Source organism: Centruroides vittatus, unplaced genomic scaffold (assembly GCF_030686945.1).
Source record: "Centruroides vittatus isolate TY-2023 unplaced genomic scaffold, ASM3068694v2 contig_602, whole genome shotgun sequence".
Classification (NCBI taxonomy): domain Eukaryota; kingdom Metazoa; phylum Arthropoda; class Arachnida; order Scorpiones; family Buthidae; genus Centruroides; species Centruroides vittatus.
The window spans coordinates 1,292,281-1,312,335 of NW_027122368.1; the positions used below are offsets into that span (position 1 = coordinate 1,292,281).

The 20,055-nt window shown below is 34.1% G+C and overlaps 1 protein-coding gene and 1 long non-coding RNA gene across 2 annotated transcripts in view; one reads left to right on the plus strand and one right to left on the minus strand.

Annotated features, from left to right (window-relative positions):
• LOC136979298 (methionine synthase-like) overlaps nt 1-20,055 on the plus strand; it is a 41,206-nt gene that overhangs the window by 13,816 nt on the left and 7,335 nt on the right. Inside the window, 13 exon segments of the mRNA XM_067275241.1 lie at nt 7,839-7,979; nt 10,631-10,816; nt 12,924-13,103; nt 13,216-13,332; nt 13,417-13,557; nt 15,121-15,210; nt 15,285-15,383; nt 17,669-17,824; nt 17,895-17,995; nt 18,069-18,136; nt 18,209-18,329; nt 18,411-18,492; nt 19,621-19,719. Coding sequence (XP_067131342.1) covers nt 7,839-7,979; nt 10,631-10,816; nt 12,924-13,103; nt 13,216-13,332; nt 13,417-13,557; nt 15,121-15,210; nt 15,285-15,383; nt 17,669-17,824; nt 17,895-17,995; nt 18,069-18,136; nt 18,209-18,329; nt 18,411-18,492; nt 19,621-19,719 — 1,581 coding nt within the window.
• Nucleotides 1,566-7,379, minus strand: LOC136979297 (uncharacterized). The gene is made up of 2 exons (XR_010881368.1): nt 7,323-7,379; nt 1,566-2,331 (listed from the first exon to the last, which is right to left on the minus strand). It is a non-coding gene; the product is annotated as an uncharacterized lncRNA (long non-coding RNA).

Consider the following 20,055-nt stretch of genomic DNA (forward strand, 5'->3'; position numbering starts at 1 on the left):
AAGTCGACAGGTGGTTTGGAGTGACAGGAGACAGGTAAACAAAGCATCTAAAGTTAACATACAGGAGGTCTACAAGGCTAAACTCGGTTAAATGCGATTAAATACTAAATATATACAAAAGGGCAGCTCTTAGCTAAGCCTATTCCCATTGCTGGGAAGAGAGTTCACAAATCACTAACAAAAATACCTCTATGAGGAAACGAACGGTATGCGTCCATAAATTCGTAGGAATCGTAGTCCTAGTCGATATGGCGAGCTGTATGGAAGTACGAAGCCACGATCTGTCTTCTACAGGAGTCTTCTCCTTTCGTCGAGCCGGGAGACGAATGTATCACATTGAAAAGTATAACTTTCTTTGGATCGTTTGAGCTTCTGGGGGCTCGAACTTTTATTCGATTGTGGTGGGAAAGGGATCGCATGATCATCCATGTTGACGATGACAACACATTTTCTGACACCTGTGTGTCAACTTTCCCATCGGATTGTTGACAATCGGGGTGACCTCCACTGCGAAACTATTCGATAGTTTTTCTATCGGCGGACGTTTACAATCTTTCGAAAACATTTGCATTACATTTTTTTCTCGGAAATTTGCTGATTTCACCCACACGAATTAGAATAAACCTAATAAATTCACTCTGTTAACAAAAATAATTTGATGAAAATTATGAAACTATACTTAAATTTTTAGATTAACTTACAAATGAAGAATGTATAAACAAAGTGGATTACTGAATTGTAAAAATAAATATAACAGCATGAAATATTAACACAGTTCTTTATTTTTTTTCCACGCTATAAATGACGGCTTATTGAAATCTCACATTTATTTAATATAGTCATTTTAAACTCAGCTAAACTGATGATGATAACAAATTAAGAACATTAAGTAAGGTAGGTAAATAAGTGTAAAATCAGAATTTCCGTTATTTGTATTGACTTTGGCATTAAAATGACAATTCTAAATCAATTAATAAATGTATATTTTGAGGATTTATTATTGTTAATTAATAGTAATTCATCCAGCATATAATTGAAGCGACAAATGTCAGCAGTTTAAACTGCTGCACTATAAGCAAATAAAAATTAAAATGACTAACATTTAAAGCACTGGTCAAGACTGATATCTGCAATTATTATGCATTATTAACCGCATATTGAGGCTGATAATGCAAAAAGACAGCATAAAAATACATCTTTACCTGAAAATAATAGCTATAACTAGAATTCTAGTTACAATAAACAAAGTTTTATAAGTGTACTGTAACTTATTTTTTTATTTCCCATTGTTATTACTTTTTATCTGTTATGTTTTATTGTTCTTAATGTCTTTTAACTTGTGTTATTTCTTTTGGGCTGGATTATCCGAGCGGTAAAGTCAATTGTCTTCAAACTTTACCACTTACCTGTAAATAAATAAATCTAAATATATATAACTCAAAGGTGACTGACTGACATAGTGATCTATCAACGCACAGCCCAAACCACTAGACGGATCGGGCTGAAATTTGGCATGCAGGTAGATGTTATGACATAGGCATCCGCTAAGAAAGGATTTTGATCAATTCTACCCCCAAGGGGATAAAATAGGGGATGAAAGTTTGTATGAAACTTTGTCAATTTTAAATCGATCCGGCTGAGACTTTGCATGCATAAAGCTACTATGACGTAGGGATCCCCTAAGAAAGGATTTTGATAAATTCCACCCCTAAGGGGATAAAATAGGGGATGAAAGTTTGTATAAATCTTCTTAGATTTTCGACTGATTCAACTGAAATTAAAGATTGCAGCTACTATGACGAAGACGTCCGCTTAAATAGGATGTTGATAAATTCAACCCCCATGGGGATAAAATAAGGGATAATGGAGGATGTAAATGCATTAGTTTGAACCTATCAGTACCTAATGGAACGAATAAATTAAGACAGACAAAATAATTTTTAGTTCTAAATGTTGACAATAGATGGCGTTAGTAGTATTTTAAAATCCGCTATCGTTGTGTTTTCACTGAGTTACATATACCCCATGATGAGTGGCCGCCGTATCTAATAGTACATACTATACCTAAATATTTCTAGCGGATTATATTTGATGATTTTGGCTGTTCTTTTCTAAGCATATTTTGGATTGCATTTGCTTTGTTTCGGTTTAGTAGTTTTGGTTATAGACTCTGCTTTCTATTTGGCATTTGTTTTGTTTTCGTTTGGTTTAAGTATAGGTTTTGTCGGTTAGCCTTTTTTAAAATGGCTAAAGAAAATCTGAACGTTAATGGAGAAGTTGAAGAATGTACTGTCGTCCCTATTGTTGGTGACGGTGCATATTTGTTTCGTGCTCTCTCTTATTTAATGTACGGAACACAAGATAGAGCGATGGAGGTGCGTTCAGAAATTGTCAGATATGTGGTTAATGACTGGAGAAAGTTTTCAATTATGACCCACGACAGGAATGGTGATAACTACGTAACACCTGACGAATATTTTGCTGATATGATGAAAAATGCTACTTATGGCGGATTTTGTGAGTTAATAGCAGCAGGATTAATATTCCCATTTAAGTTTGAAGTTTATAGAAACGGTCTCATATATACGCAATCTGGATCTAACGACTATCCGGTAAGGCGATTACGATTCAGCCAAGATTTGTCCAGTAGGCATTTTGATGCCTATCTTCCCATAGCAGCACAGAAAATTACTCGGCGTCGTATGGAGGTAGCTGTAGAAGAACATGATTTTGGAATTGACACACCTTCGCAACTTAAAGTTGATAAGGGTTGTCAGGAGGTACCTGTTTTAGAGCGTGAACATTCACCTATTGTATCTTCAATAAATTATGATGAAAAATTAATAAGAAGTTTATTGTCCCAATCTGAGTCTGTGACATTAATAGAAAAAAAGAAAAACAAACGTAGGGCAATGTTTACTAATTACACACGAAAAAATCAAATAAAAAAGGCACAAAAAAAATATGGACAGACTCTACCTGAATCCCACCGTAAAGCTGTGTCTGAATATAAGAAAAAAACCCTGATGTACAGAGGCAAGCTGTCGCCACCTACCAGTCTGCACACCCTGAAAAACACAGGCAAGCTGTCGCCACCTACCAGGCTGCAAACCCTGAAAAACATAGGCAATCTGCTGCTCTATATCAGGCCAGGAATACCGATGTGCATAGAGTGATTCAGTCACGGTATAGAGAAAATGCAATTCAGCGTGTATGGAGAAGCAAGTTGCTTTCGGGTTTGGCGTATGACCCAGATATTGCTTATGGAACTGACAGCAGTGTAGTCTTAGGTTCTATGACGTACAAGTGTCAGTGGTGTAACGCCTTGAAGTGGAAAGATGAGACACCTGGCATGTGTTGTAGCGCCGGTAAAGTACAACTTGAGCCGTTTAAACAACTGCCTGAACCACTTTACAGTCTGGTTAATGATTTACACCCAAATCATGTACACTTCATGGATAATATCCAAAAATATAATGCCTGTTTTCAAATGACTTCCTTTGGTGGAAAACAAATAAAAGAAGGTGGTTTTTCACCAACTTTTAAAGTTCAAGGACAAGTCTATCATTTAATTGGAAGTATATTACCGGAACCTGGGCAGGATGCACAGTTTCTGCAAATTTATTTCATCGGTGAAGATGATAGAGAAGCTAATATTTGATGTTCTAAATTTCCTGATTTGAGACCAAATTTAATCAAACAATTGCAGCTTATGTTACATGAGGTGAACCCATACATAAAAGATCTAAAAACAGCCATTGATAAAATATCGCCTTCAGAGTCATTCAAAGTCGTAATACATGCAGATAAAAAACCACAAAGAGAACACAGAGGCAGATTTAATGCACCAACGGCAAATGAAGTGGCTGTTGTATTGGTAGATCAGCATTTTGACCGAAGAGACATCATTCTCGAAAGCCGAAGTAACTCACTTCAGCGTATCAGTGAGATACATCGAGCTTATGACGCGCTGCAGTACCCATTGATGTTTTGCTGGGGGGATGATGGCTATTCAATCAACATACCACAATGCGATCCCACAACTAAGTTGCCCTTGAATAAAACAGTCTCTGCTGAAAGTTTTTATTCATACAGAATAATGATCAGAGAAGAAGATAACTTTTTGGTTAAATATCGCGCTTTTTTAGTCAATATTTGGTAGATGAATACGCAAATATAGAAACTGAAAGACTAAACTACATAAAAAACAATCAAGCCAAATTGCGCGCAGATAATTATATTCATTTAAAAGATGCAATTGGACGGCAAGATACTGAAGCAAATCAGCTGGGACAAATGGTAGTACTTCCATCATCTTTTACTGGTGGACCAAGATACATGCACGAAAAAACGCAAGACGCCATGACCTATGTTAGACATTACGGTCGTCCCGACCTTTTTATTACTTTTACATGTAACCCACGCTGGAGTGACATAAATGAGCACTTACTTTCAGGACAAAAATCTCATGATCGATACGATATTATTTCGCGTGTCTTTCGATTAAAGGTAAAAAAGGTCATGGATTTGTTGATAAAAGGGAAAATATTCGGTGAAGTGAGATGCTATATGTATTCGACGGAATGGCAAAAGCGAGGTCTTCCGCATATTCATATACTTTTATGGCTTCAACATTGCATCACTCCGGATCAAATTGACAATATTATTTGTGCTGAAATACCTAACCCCGATCGTGATCCTGAGCTTTACGAAATTGTTAAAAGTAATATCATACAGGGCCCCTGTGGAAGATTAAACTGAAATTCTCCATGCATGAAAGATAATTCGTGCAGCAAACGTTATCCTAAGGCTCTTATTAAAAAAAATCAAACCGGTGATGATGGTTATCCGCAGTACAGGAGACGTTCTCTGGATGACGGTGGATTCTCTGTCAATATCAAGGGTGTTACAATAGATAATCGTTGGGTGGTTCCTTATAATCCAGTGCTATTAAGAACATGTAACGCTCACGTGAACGTAGAGTATTGCCATTCAGTGAAGTCAATCAAATACGTTTGCAAATATGTTAATAAAGGGTCAGATCAGTAAAAGTTACATTCCTTGAATTCCCAATACATGAGCGTTTTCCATCTGTAGTGCACCTTGCTGTCCATTTTCTAAATGGACAGAGAATTTATTTTAATGAGCAGAACTTGTGTGACAAATTGAGTAGTCCTCCTACAACTACACTCCTCTCCTTTTTTGATCTGTGTAACGTGGATGACTTTGCAAAAACATTGCTATACTCGGAAGTCCCTGCGTATTACGTTTGGAACAAGCGATCGTTTCAGAGAAGGAAGAGAGGAGTGAATGTTGAAGGATGGTCAGGGGTCAAAAAAGAACACGTTCTAGGTAGGGTTTATACTGTTCATCCAAACAATACAGAATGCTACCACCTTCGAATGCTTCTGCATGAGATCAGAGGCCCAATTTCATTTGAAGCGTTGAAAACTGTAGATGGTCACTTGCATCCCACTTTCCAATCCGCGTGCAAGGCTCTAGGTCTACTTGAAGATGATCGGCATTTGGATTCAGCTCTTGAAGAGGCAGCACTTTGTCAAACACCGCATATGATTCGAGAGCTTTTTGCTATCATTTTATTGTTCTGCCAGGTTTCCGACCCCTTATGTCTTTGGGAAAAATACAAAGAATACCTTTCTGAAGACTTTAAAAAACAACTGGAAAGGCAAGGTGACGTGGATGTAGAGCACTCATCGGACCTGATATTTAACAAATGCCTGTCGGTATTAGAGGATGCCGTATTATCATTAGGCGGCCGTCCTCTTAAAGAGTATGGATTACCTCAGCCAATAACATCAATACATTTTGAAAATAGAGAGTATGTGAAGGAGACCAGTTACAATACAGTGGCCTTAGAAGACGCAGTAAGAAAAAATGAAGCATCTTTGAATGACGAGCAACAGGAAGTTTACAATAAAATTATCACAAGTGTAGATGCAAATGACGGTCGAATATTCTTTTTAGACGCTCCAGGTGGAACTGGTAAAACCTTCCTTATTAATTTACTTTTGGCGAAAGTAAGAAGTACTCACGGCATTGCCCTGGCTGTGGTGTCGTCCGGCATAGCTGCTACATTACTCGAAGGTGGTCGAACTGCTCATGCTACTTTTAGGTTACTACTCAATTTAATCACTGCCGAGACTCCCATTTGCAACATCTCCAAACAAAGTAATTTTGCTGAAGTTTTAAAGAGTACAAAAATAATCATGTGAGACGAAATAACGATGGCTCATAAAGGTGGTATTGAAGCCTTAAACAGATCACTAAGGGATATAAGGGGTAATACAAAATTAATGGGTGGCGTAAGAGTTTTGCTGACCGGAGACTTTCGGCAGACTCTACCAGTCGTGCCAAAAGGAACCAGAGCTGACGAAGTAAAGTCGTGCATTAAGAAATCTAATTTGTGGCCCCAGGTTAATATTCTTAAGCTCTCTAAAAATATGAGAGGACATTTGGGCGGGGATGAGTCTGCTGGTAGATTTTCAGATCTCCTTCTTAAAATCGGTAATGGCGATTTTCCATCGTTTGATGGAATGATAACCATCCCGGAAGAATTGTGCACAGTTGTTACTACGGTTCAAGAATTGCTGTCTAAAGTTTATCCAGACATTATTCATATACATGACAAGCCTATTGAATGGTTATGTGAGCGTGCCATACTTACTCCAAAGAACGATCAAGCAGCAGCTATCAACGATATCCTGCTCATGTCGTTTGAGGGCGAAGAAAAGGTCTATACTTCGATTGATACTGTGGTTAATACAGATGACGCTACTAATTACCCTGTAGAATTTTTAAATTCATTGAAACCGCCAGGTTTGCCTTATCATAAGCTTATTCTGCGTGTGGGCACTCCAATTATGTTGTTGCGAAATTTAAAACCACCAAAACTTTGTAACGGTACGAGACTGCAAGTGAAAGCGTTACATCGCAATATAGTGGAAGCCACTATATTAACTGGGTGTGCGAAAGGGGAAACTGTATTTATACCACGAATCCCATTAATACCTAATGATATCCCCTTCGAATTTAAACGATTACAGTTTCCCCTAAAAGTCTGCTTTGCCATGACAATAAACAAGTCTCAGGGGCAAACTCTCAAATTTGCAGGTATTGACTTGAGAGAACATTGCTTCTCTCATGGACAGTTTTATGTTGCTTGCTCACGAGTAAGTTCACCCAATAGCTTGATAGTTTTAGCGCCTAATGACAGATTAGTTAAGAATATTGTGTACAAAGAAGTTTTGTAGGCCCTAATTTTTTACACACGCTAAACGAAAGTAAAGCCGCAAAAACTATACCTAATTAATAATAATACTTCTTAACGCGAGCAAAGCCGCGGGCAAAAGCTAGTACATAAATAAATGTGACAAGCAGTTACATCCCGTTGTCGACAAGTCTTCTCTGACTATAAATGTCAAAAGAATATTTAATAAATTTTTGTGTATAAGTTTAAATCTTTAATATGTTTTACATGAAAGTAGGTACACATGCAAAATAGGCACAATGTATGATTTACAGATGTACAGTACATACATTCACATCACTAATCAATATAATGATTATAACTATCATACATATGATAATTATATGTTTGAAACAAGCATTTTCATAAGCAGAAATAGTTTTACTGTTAATGAGTTAAATTTTTAAAATTAGACTAATTAGATCTAAAGCTAATAAATCTATGTTTAAATGATAAGAATGTAGATATTATTCTATTATTATTAGGAATTTTTAGATTAAATACTTCAAATTATTTAAATTACTTAATATAAAATATAAATTTAAAGTCTCAATTATTGTAATTGATAAAGGATGCACTTGAAATTGCCAAGCAACAAGTGGAAATGGGGGCACAGATTTTAGATATTAACATGGACGACGGAATGATCGACGGGTTGTATGCTATGAAAACATTTTTGAATCTGATTGCGACGGAACCTGACATTGCAAGAGTAAGATAAATTATACGTTGTTACTTATAAGTTTGAAATAATCTATAAATGAAAAAATAAATTTATACAATTGTTATATTTAATTAAATTGATAATGAATAAAATAGAATTTTTAGACTTGCACTTACTGTACAGTATCCTCTTCTCTATTTGTGGTATATCGACGATGTACTTCTGACCTGGGAGGGTTCCGACGAAGAGTTACTATACTTTATTCAATTGTTCTCCGCCATTTTCTCAATTATTACATTTACTAAAGAGGATTTGAAGAATGCAAGGATTGCTTTTTTAGACTTGCTTGTACAGAGATCCCCAATGGGTTTTTCTTTTCTGTGTTTCATAAATTCGAACAGAATAGAATTTCATAAAGTAAATATTTGATAGTTCTTGAAAAAACATCCATATGATTCTAAATGTGTACAACTTTTTATGATTTATTTATCTTCATATATTGTTCTAAAACAATGGTTCTGAACTGGAATAAATTGGGGAAACAGGAAGAAAATTTAATCAATGAATTAAAGAACACGAAGCCACAATAAGATTAAAGTATCAAACATCACCTTGGTTTAAACATTGTAATGAAACAAGTGTTTAATAGCTACAAGTAATCATGACAAAAAAAAGGAACCAAGAAAAAGAAAAGAACAAAATAAAAATAACGTCCCAAAACAAGAATTAATGATCGGACATTGACTCCTTTACAGTACTTTCAATGACACAAAATCATCATCATCGGGCTAATGAACATCTCAAATTTTGGAACAGAATGTCACTGTGTGCATTATAAAATTCGCATTGGAATTCGAGGCTCGTGAGTATGAAAAAGAGTAAAAATTTGAAACAAAAGGCAAATAAAAATAAAAGATGCAACAGAACTCTCTATTTTATGTCACAAGTCTGTGGAGCGTTTGTTATAAAATGGATGACTAGGGTAGTGTGGCTTCGTGGTTGAAAAGTTTAAAGTGTGATCTACAAGATACGAAGCTTGAGTTTGGGTGTATTGCTTGTGCACAAGATGGAAGTGAGGAAGGTTTCCCAAATAAATAATACCCTACAATTGGCACAACACTTCAGAAGGGTGGTTTGGTCCGTAAAGGGTTGAAATTGGTCTCTATGACTTTTTTGGTCAGCTCTGTGGAGCATCTACATTTTGTGATATTCTGTTGGTGCTCCACTAAATAACTCGCCAGCATTCTGGTCATAGTGTCAATGTAGTGTGTTTTTCCCCGTCGTTGGGTGCGAAAGGGGTACGGCATAAACCCAAGATTTCTCAAGAAGAGAGAGCCTGTCTGTATCATTATGGATAAGCCACTTAAAGTTGACTGTACAGAGAGAGGCAGGAGGCGGCCATGTTTTTTAAGATGCAATAAATGCATATAGAGAGGGGACTAAGGTATGGAAATGGTGACTCTACCCATGTCAACTGTTCATTTAAAATGTAGAGTAGTAGTTGGAAATATTGAATTTTTAAACCTGGTAAGAATGTAGTAAAACTTAACAGATGAATACTCTGTCTTGAGTACAGCCATATAAACCATCTGACAGTGGTTACTTTGCCTATTATTATATTATATTTGGTGTTGAGTTTAACATACTATTTGTTGAATCTTATTTGTCTTCTGAGTTACATCTGTCCCATTAAAATCAGTATTGATAATTGGTAAAAAACTCTGAGCAGAAACCTTATCATTACATTTCATTTATTACATTCTATTCGGGAATATAATTGAACAGAGAAGTACAATTCGATAAGTGTATGTATACACATGTAGTACAGTGATACCTTGGTTTTTGTCGACGATCTGTCCGGAAACAATCGGCGAAATCCGAAACCGACGAAAACCGAGGCAATTATTTCCATATGAATCAATGTAAATCCAATTAATTTGTTCTAGACACTCCAAAATACATACCAAAAACACATTTTATAGAGAATTAATATAGTGTTAAATACAATAAGAAATTAATATAAAAGACAGCTAAAGGAAAGCGATGGAATTGTTTGGCTAGATGCACGGGGTAATGTCTTGTCTTGTAGAAGATAGTTGGACATGAGCTTCTAGCCTATATCGCCCTGTGGTAAAGTGTGACGTAATTGTCATGTAATAGTAGTAGTATGCATTTATGATGATCATATTGCGGGGAATAATGCCTTCCAGGAAGTCTGTTTAAGGCTAACTGGCCTCTATTCAGGCAATATAGATACGGAGAAAACCCCGGAAAACTCCACACAGCCAACCCATCCTGGCAAAGCGAGAACCTGCAACTGAAGTTACAATGTTCAGGGAAAGGAAATTTTGGCCAATGGTGGACCGTCACGGGGTAATGCTCACACGACGAGAAATAACTTCACACTGAGCCGGAAAACACATGGGTCGCCCTTTGTTTTCATAAAATTACCAGCGATATCACTTGGGCATGCCGAAGAAATTCGAGGCAATCGACAAAAACCGAGACAGATTTTTCGCCAAAAAAATTGACAAAAACCGAAACTGACGATAACCGAAGTCAATAAAAACTGAGCTATTACTGTATATGTAAATGTGCATATATACATAAACTTATCAAATAGTTCTTCCTCTATTCTAAGTAGTAGTACAGTACATATCGTGTACATATACAGTATTTATATATTGTAATATTTATAGGTTCCACTTTGCATAGATTCATCCAATTTTAATATCATAGAAATGGGCCTGAAATGTACACAAGGCAAATGTATAATAAATTCCATAAGTTTAAAAGAAGGAGAGGAAGACTTTTTATCAAAGGCACGATGTATTTCTAAATACGGAGGTGCCATTGTCGTTATGGCTTTTGATGAAGTTGGACAAGTAAGTGGCTAAATTACAAATAAAATTTAATTTTTATATTAATTTTTTTATTTAAAATAGTCTAATACGCCAGTTTTTGATTATTTATGATCCCAATCTTTAGTAATTAAAAAATATTTATAAAACATTTAATAAGAGATGGTACCTAATGCCTACCTTTAGTACCAAATTACTTAAAATTTAATTATTCATAGCAGTAGAGTAGTCCAATTCATTATGGTGGCTTGCTATAGCAAATATAAATTATAGTAATTTATATTTAGTAATTTAGTGTACAGTTTTTACGAGTGTTTATGGCTTATCATCAGTGTGCATTGTAGCAGACTTGCACTGATATTGTAGCAGACTTGTAGCCTACAATAAAAGGTTGTTTCCGCAAAGGAAGATTGTTAATTTGTGATGCCGGATAGGGTGGAAGTGAAGATGTTTTTGTATCTAATGTATTTTATATGTATATTGTAATTTATATTCATTATAGCTATATAATTTTATAGTATATAACTTTGGGATTTGTTACAATTTTATATTGTGTAATTCTTGTCTGTGCATATTCTAAAATTCTTTAGCACTGTTTCATTACTTATTTTATACATACAGTATTTATGTAATATCTTCAGAATTATAAACTTTTATGTATAAAATAAAAAAGAAATATAACAAGATGATTTAAAACTTATGTACAAGGACAAATCAAAACTAATTTTTTTTTTCCTGTCGAAATTATAATCAAATTCCAGATCTCCATTATAAAGAATGATTATCAATGTGCAAATAACAATATCTAGTGAAGTGCTGGAGATGGCTTGCATAAACAGTTTGTTACATTTTTTTGAAAAATTGGCAATCCAGTTATTAATTTATCAAGAAGCGACATTACGTTAACTGATTTATTATATTTTAAGTGTTAAGCCACAGCTCATTGGATAAACATCCACCATTTTATCTTTGAGTAAAAGTGGATGGAATACCGACGGTTAGATCTTGACGTCAATTAGTACAAAAGTCAAATCACGTGATCGACTCTGGCAGGGTCAATCGTGTGACTTGTATGACGTCACTTCCAAATGCCCGATCTAACATCCTGCTTTTTAATTTCAAGATTTGGTCATTTTAAGTATTTCAGCACTGAAATTTTGATTCTGTTTGTGAAAAAACAGTTATGGAAACTTGTGAAATGTTGAAACAGGCAAATAGTGTAAAGGTTTATTTTATTTTAATGGTTCAAGGCATTCTCTAAAGGTTGGAAATCAACTTTGAAGCAGGCAGATCTACAGACTGTTGTAAGAGTGTTGACTGAAAAACCTGTTAATACTACTGAAGTCACCATCTGAGATGACTAAGTTATCCATCATTTAAGTTGCTGATACGTTGATACTGAATATTTCTCGTGAGACTGTCCATACTATTTTGCACACATATTTGTTTGTGAAATATGTTGTTCTTGATGGACCTGACTTCTGACATTGAGCAGAAACTCATTCAGATAAGTCTGCCAAAAGTTGTAATGTCTGGTGGCAGATCTGGTTAACATGTTTCTGCAATTAGTTATTATTGGTGATGAAAGTTGATTATATCACAGTTGTGTCCTTCTTCAAAGAGTGAGAATGCTCAGTTAGTTGTTGACAGAAATGAATGTCCAAAAAGATTATAGTTGCTATGCCCCAGAGTGATTATTTGAGAAAAAACAGTCTTAATTTGTTTTGACTTACTCTTGTACCAATATAGAGAAATATTATAATACTATAATAATATATATATATGTGGATATGGATTTGACCAGGCCCTTAATAGGTGTCCAGGTGATGAGAGACAATCCTGACTTATCCAGACACACCATCCATAAAATATTCCTGAGATTACCAACCCAGATTCAAACCCTAGTTTCCAGTGGCAGGCCAACACCTTTCCTGTCCTTATCATCTTCCCGTATATAAGAAAATTATAATTAGATACTAAGAAAATAATTTAAAACAGAAAACACGCATTTAGACTCTTGCCTTTATCGTTAATAATTAAACAGTTATCGCGTTATTGGGTAATAATACGATGCTAACTTAATCGTTCGGAAATTTCACTGTATCAAATTAATTATTGTCTTAATCTTTAGGCAACCAGTGAGAAAGATAAAGTAGAAATCTGCACCAGAGCCTACAACATACTTACCAAAAAGGCTAACTTTAATCCTTCCGACATAATTTTTGATCCAAACATATTAACTATAGCAACTGGTATAGAAGAACATAGTACGTACGGAATTAATTTTATAAATGCAACAAGAAAAATTAAGGTAACTTTACTTATTTAGATTTTTAAAAAAAAACTGTATTTTTGTTTGTAAAGTTTGCTTTACACACACCAATTTTTAAAGCAAAGGAAAAATTAAAATATTCTTATTTTAGAAAAATTTACCCGGCATAAGGATAAGCGGCGGCATCTCTAATCTTTCCTTTTCATTTCGCGGTATGGATCAAATTAGAGAAGCGATGCACAGCATATTTTTATATCATGCAATAAGAGTAATTATATCAATGCAAATTTTTTTTCTATAATTTAAAAATTTTAATTGTCGGAACTTCTGTTAACTATTTGATTTCATTCAGAATGGAATGGATATGGGTATTGTAAATGCGGGTTGTCTTCCTTTGTATGACGACATCGAACCTAACTTGCTTCATTTGTGTGAAGATCTGTTATGGAATAAAGATAGCCAAGCAACGGACAAACTTCTACAATATGCTCAGGTATTTATTTAGCAAATTTTTATTATTATTTTCACTTCTAATAAGAAATTTATTCAGTTTTTCATTAATTTTTTAATGAAATTATTACAATAGTTAACGTATTTTAAGTAATTTCTTAAAATGAAAAACAAAAATTCAGTATAGTAATAGGCTGTCCATAAATGACGTCCACACTGGAAGGGAGGGAAGAGGTTAAGATAAGTCAAAGGGGTTTGAACTTCGGCGGACGTCCATTTTATTACATATACGGCGAAATCTCGATCTATCGTTTTTGTCGGGACTTGGGGAAAAAATGACTAATGTGGGAAAACGATCAATGTGGGAAATTTGTGACCGCAATGCTCTTGTTGTTTATCTTGTACAAAATGTGTATTTTCCAGTGATACACCTATACGATGGCACGGTGCTTGTACACGGACGTGCGTTCTACATTTTTTAAAAATTGTTAAGAATATTGTCATTTCTATTTTTTTCTATTAATGTATTGATATATCAGAGGCAGCTGCTCAAGAAAATTTGATGTTGTGTAAAAATGCAATTACAGTAAACCCACTATAACACGGGTTCATATAACACAGATTCGTATAACACGGCGAAAAAATTGCGATCGTGTTCGTATAACACGCTAAAAGAGACTTGTATAACATGGTAAAACGTCATCGCTGACTCGTGTCGCGACAGGATCGGTCAAATCTGGACCAATAGCGGATATTGTACAAACTTTCGAGTTTAAACGAGCACTGGACCTACTAAAAAACATTTATTACTCAACAGCCATAAAAATTATATTTCTATTAATGATGTCTCCAAAGTTAAGTTATTTTTCTGCAAAAAATTTACTGATCGGAAAACACACGTCCGTCGTTCGACGAGCCACTCCGCGACGAAAACAAGCTTAAGCAATGGCGTCGTCGAACGGTGTGCACTCGGTAAGTAATCCTACAATTTTTTGTTTATAGCATAGTTTATATGGATTATTCCCGAAAAATTATACGTGATTTGGAAATGTTGAGTCAAATCAGTCTAGAATTGGTTAATTTTATTTAAGAAAGCCTTTCAAACAGCCGTAGCCCCTAAACTGCACACGTGCCGAGCTGTGATTGGCTCACGTATTTAAGTGACTCGTACAACACCGATTCATATAACACGGAATGTATCTACTATGTTATAGGGGAGTCTACTGTACTTATATAAACAACAATATAATACGTGCATTAACCATGACTAATAAATCTGAAGATGTCTATGTCGAAAGAGATTATGCGTTGGTAATTTTTCTGCTAACCAGTTCAAAACACATTTTTGTATGTCAATCTTCATTTGAAGTATATAATATGCGTATAATTTATGATGCAGCCGTCTTAAATTCTGTCTTCGGTGCTTCTGAACTTCACCGCTCTCACTGCTGTTATCAACAATACAAACAATAAATAAAATATTTTATTTGTGTTAATTTAAAATATAATCGATTATTTTAATTAATACGAAAATTAGATAATAATTAATGTGATGTTATATTTTCAAATAATTCTAATTCAGTTTTAAAATAAATAAAAAATTTAGAAAATAGGAAAAGACAATAAAACGGTAGTTCAAGAAAAAGATTGGAGATTTTATAACTTGGAAGAGAGATTAGAATATGCCCTTATCAAGGTATTTTTAATAATATTTGTATTTAAATTTTGGCAATATAAATTTTACTTCTTATAAAATACTTTATCGTCCAGGGTATCGATACGTATATAGAACAAGACGTAGAAGAAGCGCGACAACGAACGGATCTGTATCGGTCGTCATTGTCCATAATCGAAGGACCGTTAATGAAGGTTAGAAATATATTTGAATTTTTAAACTGTTGTTGGATGGGCTTAAGAATGACGTGAAATCTTGAATGGATGAAAAACAAAGCTAACTCATGAATATAAATATATCAGCAATATATTTGTATTCATAGACATATTTTCTTGAAAAATTCCAAGTTAGGTTAGATTTCATTTCTATGTACTGTACAGTTACATCAATAAATTTAAAGTTGGAAATTAAGTAGTGCTAAATATATTTATTTGAATCTGGAAATTGGTTTTATACTAATTAAATGGTGCTCTTTTATGTTATCTTTGCTTACTAAAAGGTTACAACACGAAAATTACTTTTAAGATCAAAACTAAAGTATCCCATTCAATTCTCCATCCTATGTAACTACATTACTTTCGAATGAAAAGAGTGCAAGAGACTTTTGACTCATCCTGTATGTAATATATAAATTACAATAATCAATATCAAATATATACAGGTACTCCTCACTTTACGACAGAGTTCCGTTCCGACGACTACGTCGTTAAGCGAATTGGTCGATAAGCGAGGAGCTTGCGCCGGGAATATAGGATCGTTGTAAAATTATACAAATTATGCAACAAACTTCAAATTTATTCATAAAAAGACTATTATAGTATGCACAAGCCTATTATAGTATGCTTAGTGCGCATATCACCATTCGCCACTGACTGACACTCAAGCCGAGAAAGGGGATTGCCCGAATTGCAGGTTGAAACTCGAGTGGTCGTTAAGCAGATAGGTCGTAAAGTGAGGAGTATCTGTATTATTATTATGACTTAAATTACCTGAAATAGTGTTCATTACACAAAACTTAAAGTGATTGCCCATAAAATATATCTTGTTTAATTCTTTTCCCAGCATTAATCTATTTATTTTGACTTATTTCATTATACAGAAAAATATGAAAATGTACTTTTTATATCTGTCATCATATTTCAATTAGGTTAATTCACTACGCAACAATTTTTCAGCATTTTTTCAAGAAAATGGGCTGGTATACTTGCACATGCAAGTTAGTTTTGTTTTTGCTTGTACGTCCGAGTACTTTATACTTGAATGGATAGGTTTAGTAATGACAGGTTAGTGTCATCAAATTTACATGAAAGTTAAACAAACTTAAAGGTTGGATGTCATGCCACATCACTGCCCGAATTTGCCATATTTTCAGACAACGTGAGTTACTTTTACCAGTTACCCCACGACCAAGTCTCGGGAGACTTCTATGCAATGATAGAGATGCTATTTCCATCGTAGAGAAGTCGGGTATATACTCTATCCCATTAGAAAACAATACCTGGTATACACACCCACTACGTAGGGGCGACAACTGGAATGTTATCTTGCCTCGTTTCTGAACATCAACATTCCATCAGGGTAGGCAGGTGTGACAACATCAACACACCCCACGAGCAGCATGGTGCACGTGTGTAGTCACCTCATGCACTTTAATTTAAATTCTTTGTGTTCGCTTATATTAAATGTAATTTGTTCTGAACGGTTAATGCAGTTAGCTTTTAAATTTAAAAAAGCTTGTTCAAAAGGTTTATTCAAATTTATATTTGCCCGAGGATGATGTTTTATAATATATCGAAAGTGCTAGCAGCAATAAAACATTATTTTAAATGTATTTAACATCTTTTTGTGAAAGTTTCTTATTTAATTTAGCAAATTTACGAAAGAAACGTATTTAATAGTATTACTTGTGTAATACTTTTACATCCTTTCTTTAGTATAATAATAAATTATTTATGTAGCAGCATTAATTATCTAAATGGAAAAAAATATGACAAAGAAAACTTTGTGTTTTAGCTGTCAGACATATAGGCACTGTCATCATGATGTTATTTATAATAAAACTGGTTATCACTTCATGCCGACTTTATATTTTAACAATTCAACGTGGTAACGCCACAACACGTGATTGTAGTTTATGATAATGATGTTATTTATATTCTAATACAGTAACAAATGTAAAGAGGAGTGAGAGTGAACAATTGCAAATATAATTACATTATGATCTTATTGCTTAATAGTTAATCTATTCCCACAATTTTCTATCACGGTATCTGGTTACGATAGTATTCGAGATCTTTCGTTATAAGAAGATCCGACGAGCAAGCTTGGGGACCCAAAGATTAGCATAATTCGTCAAGTGACTGGGGCTGTGTTGTGAAAGCATTGTTGCCTGGATAGGATAAATTGTATTCTAAGATGGAAAATATATTGAAATTACTATATTAAAATGGCTACATTTTATTATATTTTATACTCTTAGGGTATGAATATTGTTGGAGATTTGTTCAGTTCTGGAAAAATGTTCCTTCCTCAAGTAATTAAATCTGCTAGAGTAATGAAGAAAGCTGTGGCTTATCTGATTCCATTTATGGAAAAAGAGAAAGAAGGACAGCTGTCAAATTTAGATAAAATTAAAGTAATAATTACAACATTTTAAAATATTTGAAAATTTTAAATACCTACGTGAAAAATATTTGAAATTTTAGAGTCGCTACGCTGGCACCATTGTGTTGGCAACCGTCAAGGGAGACGTACACGACATCGGAAAGAACATAGTCGCCGTAGTATTAGGTTGCAACAATTTCAGGTAAAATAAACATTACGATTAAATGAGTTAAGATTTAAATATGAATTTACTTCAATATAAATATTAATTTTAGAGTAATTGATCTTGGAGTTATGACACCTTGCAAAAACATTATAGAAACTGCCTTAAGCGAGAATGCTGGTAAGACATCAAAACAGTTTAAAATTTGTATTAAATTTTATTAGAAAATATAATTACTTTTATAAATGACAGATATAATAGGTTTGTCTGGACTTATTACTCCATCATTAGAAGAAATGATATTTGTTGCTAAGGAATTAGAGCGATTAGAAATAAAATTACCACTCTTGATTGGTGGTGCAACCACATCAAAGTGAGATTTTACATAAATGATAATTAGGATAATGTCTTGAAGTTAATTGAAAACTTAATTTATTATTAAATTTCCCCGAAGGACTCACACCGCCGTAAAGATTGCACCGAGATATTCCCAGCCGACTATTCACGTCGTAGATGCCTCCAAAAGTGTTATTGTTGTAAGTTCTGGCAAATAATAGTAATTTAGAATCTCAAATAAACTAATTGTGAGCAAAATAAATGTTTAAAACCATTTTTATTATCAGTTTTTGAATGAAATTATCAATAAAATACATTTAAGTTTTGATGAAGATAAATTTTACCTAAAAGTTATTAATAGTGGGTGATTATAATTAAAATGACATTACTCAGAGTTACGTAGAGAATTTGTTGCATGGAGAAGAGAATTTGCAAATAAAAAATTTGTTGATTTTTAAGTCGCCGGGTGTTGTCGAAGTGCTAGTAAAACATTTTACCTGCTAATTTCTCTTGATATTGTAGCTAGTTGCAAGAGTCACATGAGGCATATTGCTTCAAAGCTCCATGCATCAGTCAATGAATACAGCTTGTTACACAGATCTTCTAACCCGTAAGATTATCCCAGCTTTGCGGAAATTTTCTTATCCTCCACAATCTTCCTGCAGGATGAGGCACCATCTCGGGACAACGTAATTGTAAAATTCCAAATTTGGTGAGGATGGGTTAATTATTGAAATGTTTTTTAATGCCTGGCCATATATTACCCAAGCAAAGTCCTTGCAAGTTTTGCTTACAAAGTTACTTGAAAAACTGAATTTACCAAAGTGGTATTCAATCAATCTCCGAACTGAAAGCAAGAATAACACGGCATGTTTCGGCCATTCTCCAAAACATGCTTCGAGCCACCATGGACCACACTGTATTTGCTAATTCTCTTCTGCATGTTCTTATTAAGACAATCTTCACTGTAATCCAGGATTAGATTCACTCTGAATACTGTCAATTTAATTATAACCATCCTGTACAAGTAGTCCTTGGTTAACGTAATAAATAAGTTCCTTAAAGGAATGCAGTAAGTGAAAATGCATTAAATGAATTCTTCGTGCCATGTCTAGTAGCATTCTTCTTTGGAACCACATTACACTGAAACTCGATGCACGGTATGAAAATTATCAATAATTAACAAACTACATTAAAAAAAAAGCATGTTTATCGAGGACTACATGCATAATTTAGTTCTTATGCCAATTATTATACATTTAGCAACTTATTTACTCAAAATTTTAATGTATTCTTTCAATTTTTCATACAACAGACGATTTTTACAGTGTTCTTCTCTAATGGATAGAAATAATCGAGAGGATTTTATCGAAATGATTCGCGAAGAATACGAAGACGTACGAGAGAACTACTACCAGAATTTAAAGGTATTGAATATACAGTTTAAAAACTGCACGAACAAAATTTTAATAAGTTAAAAAGTAAATAATAATTCAAATTAATTGCTAGTACAATGCTAAATAGTGTTTTTACTTATTACAATGTATATTGTAATTAGCTGCAAATTGCTGGATCATGAAACATATTTGCTTACAATAATGCAAATAATTCATGTATAAATAATACTGTGTATGAAGTATTCTGAAATATATATATATTGTAAGATTGTAGTACCTCTAAAATATGATGCTGGGCAGTCTAGGGAGTAATAAAACTTTCATAAATCAATGGTTTGTTTACATAAACTGACATTCTTCACATAA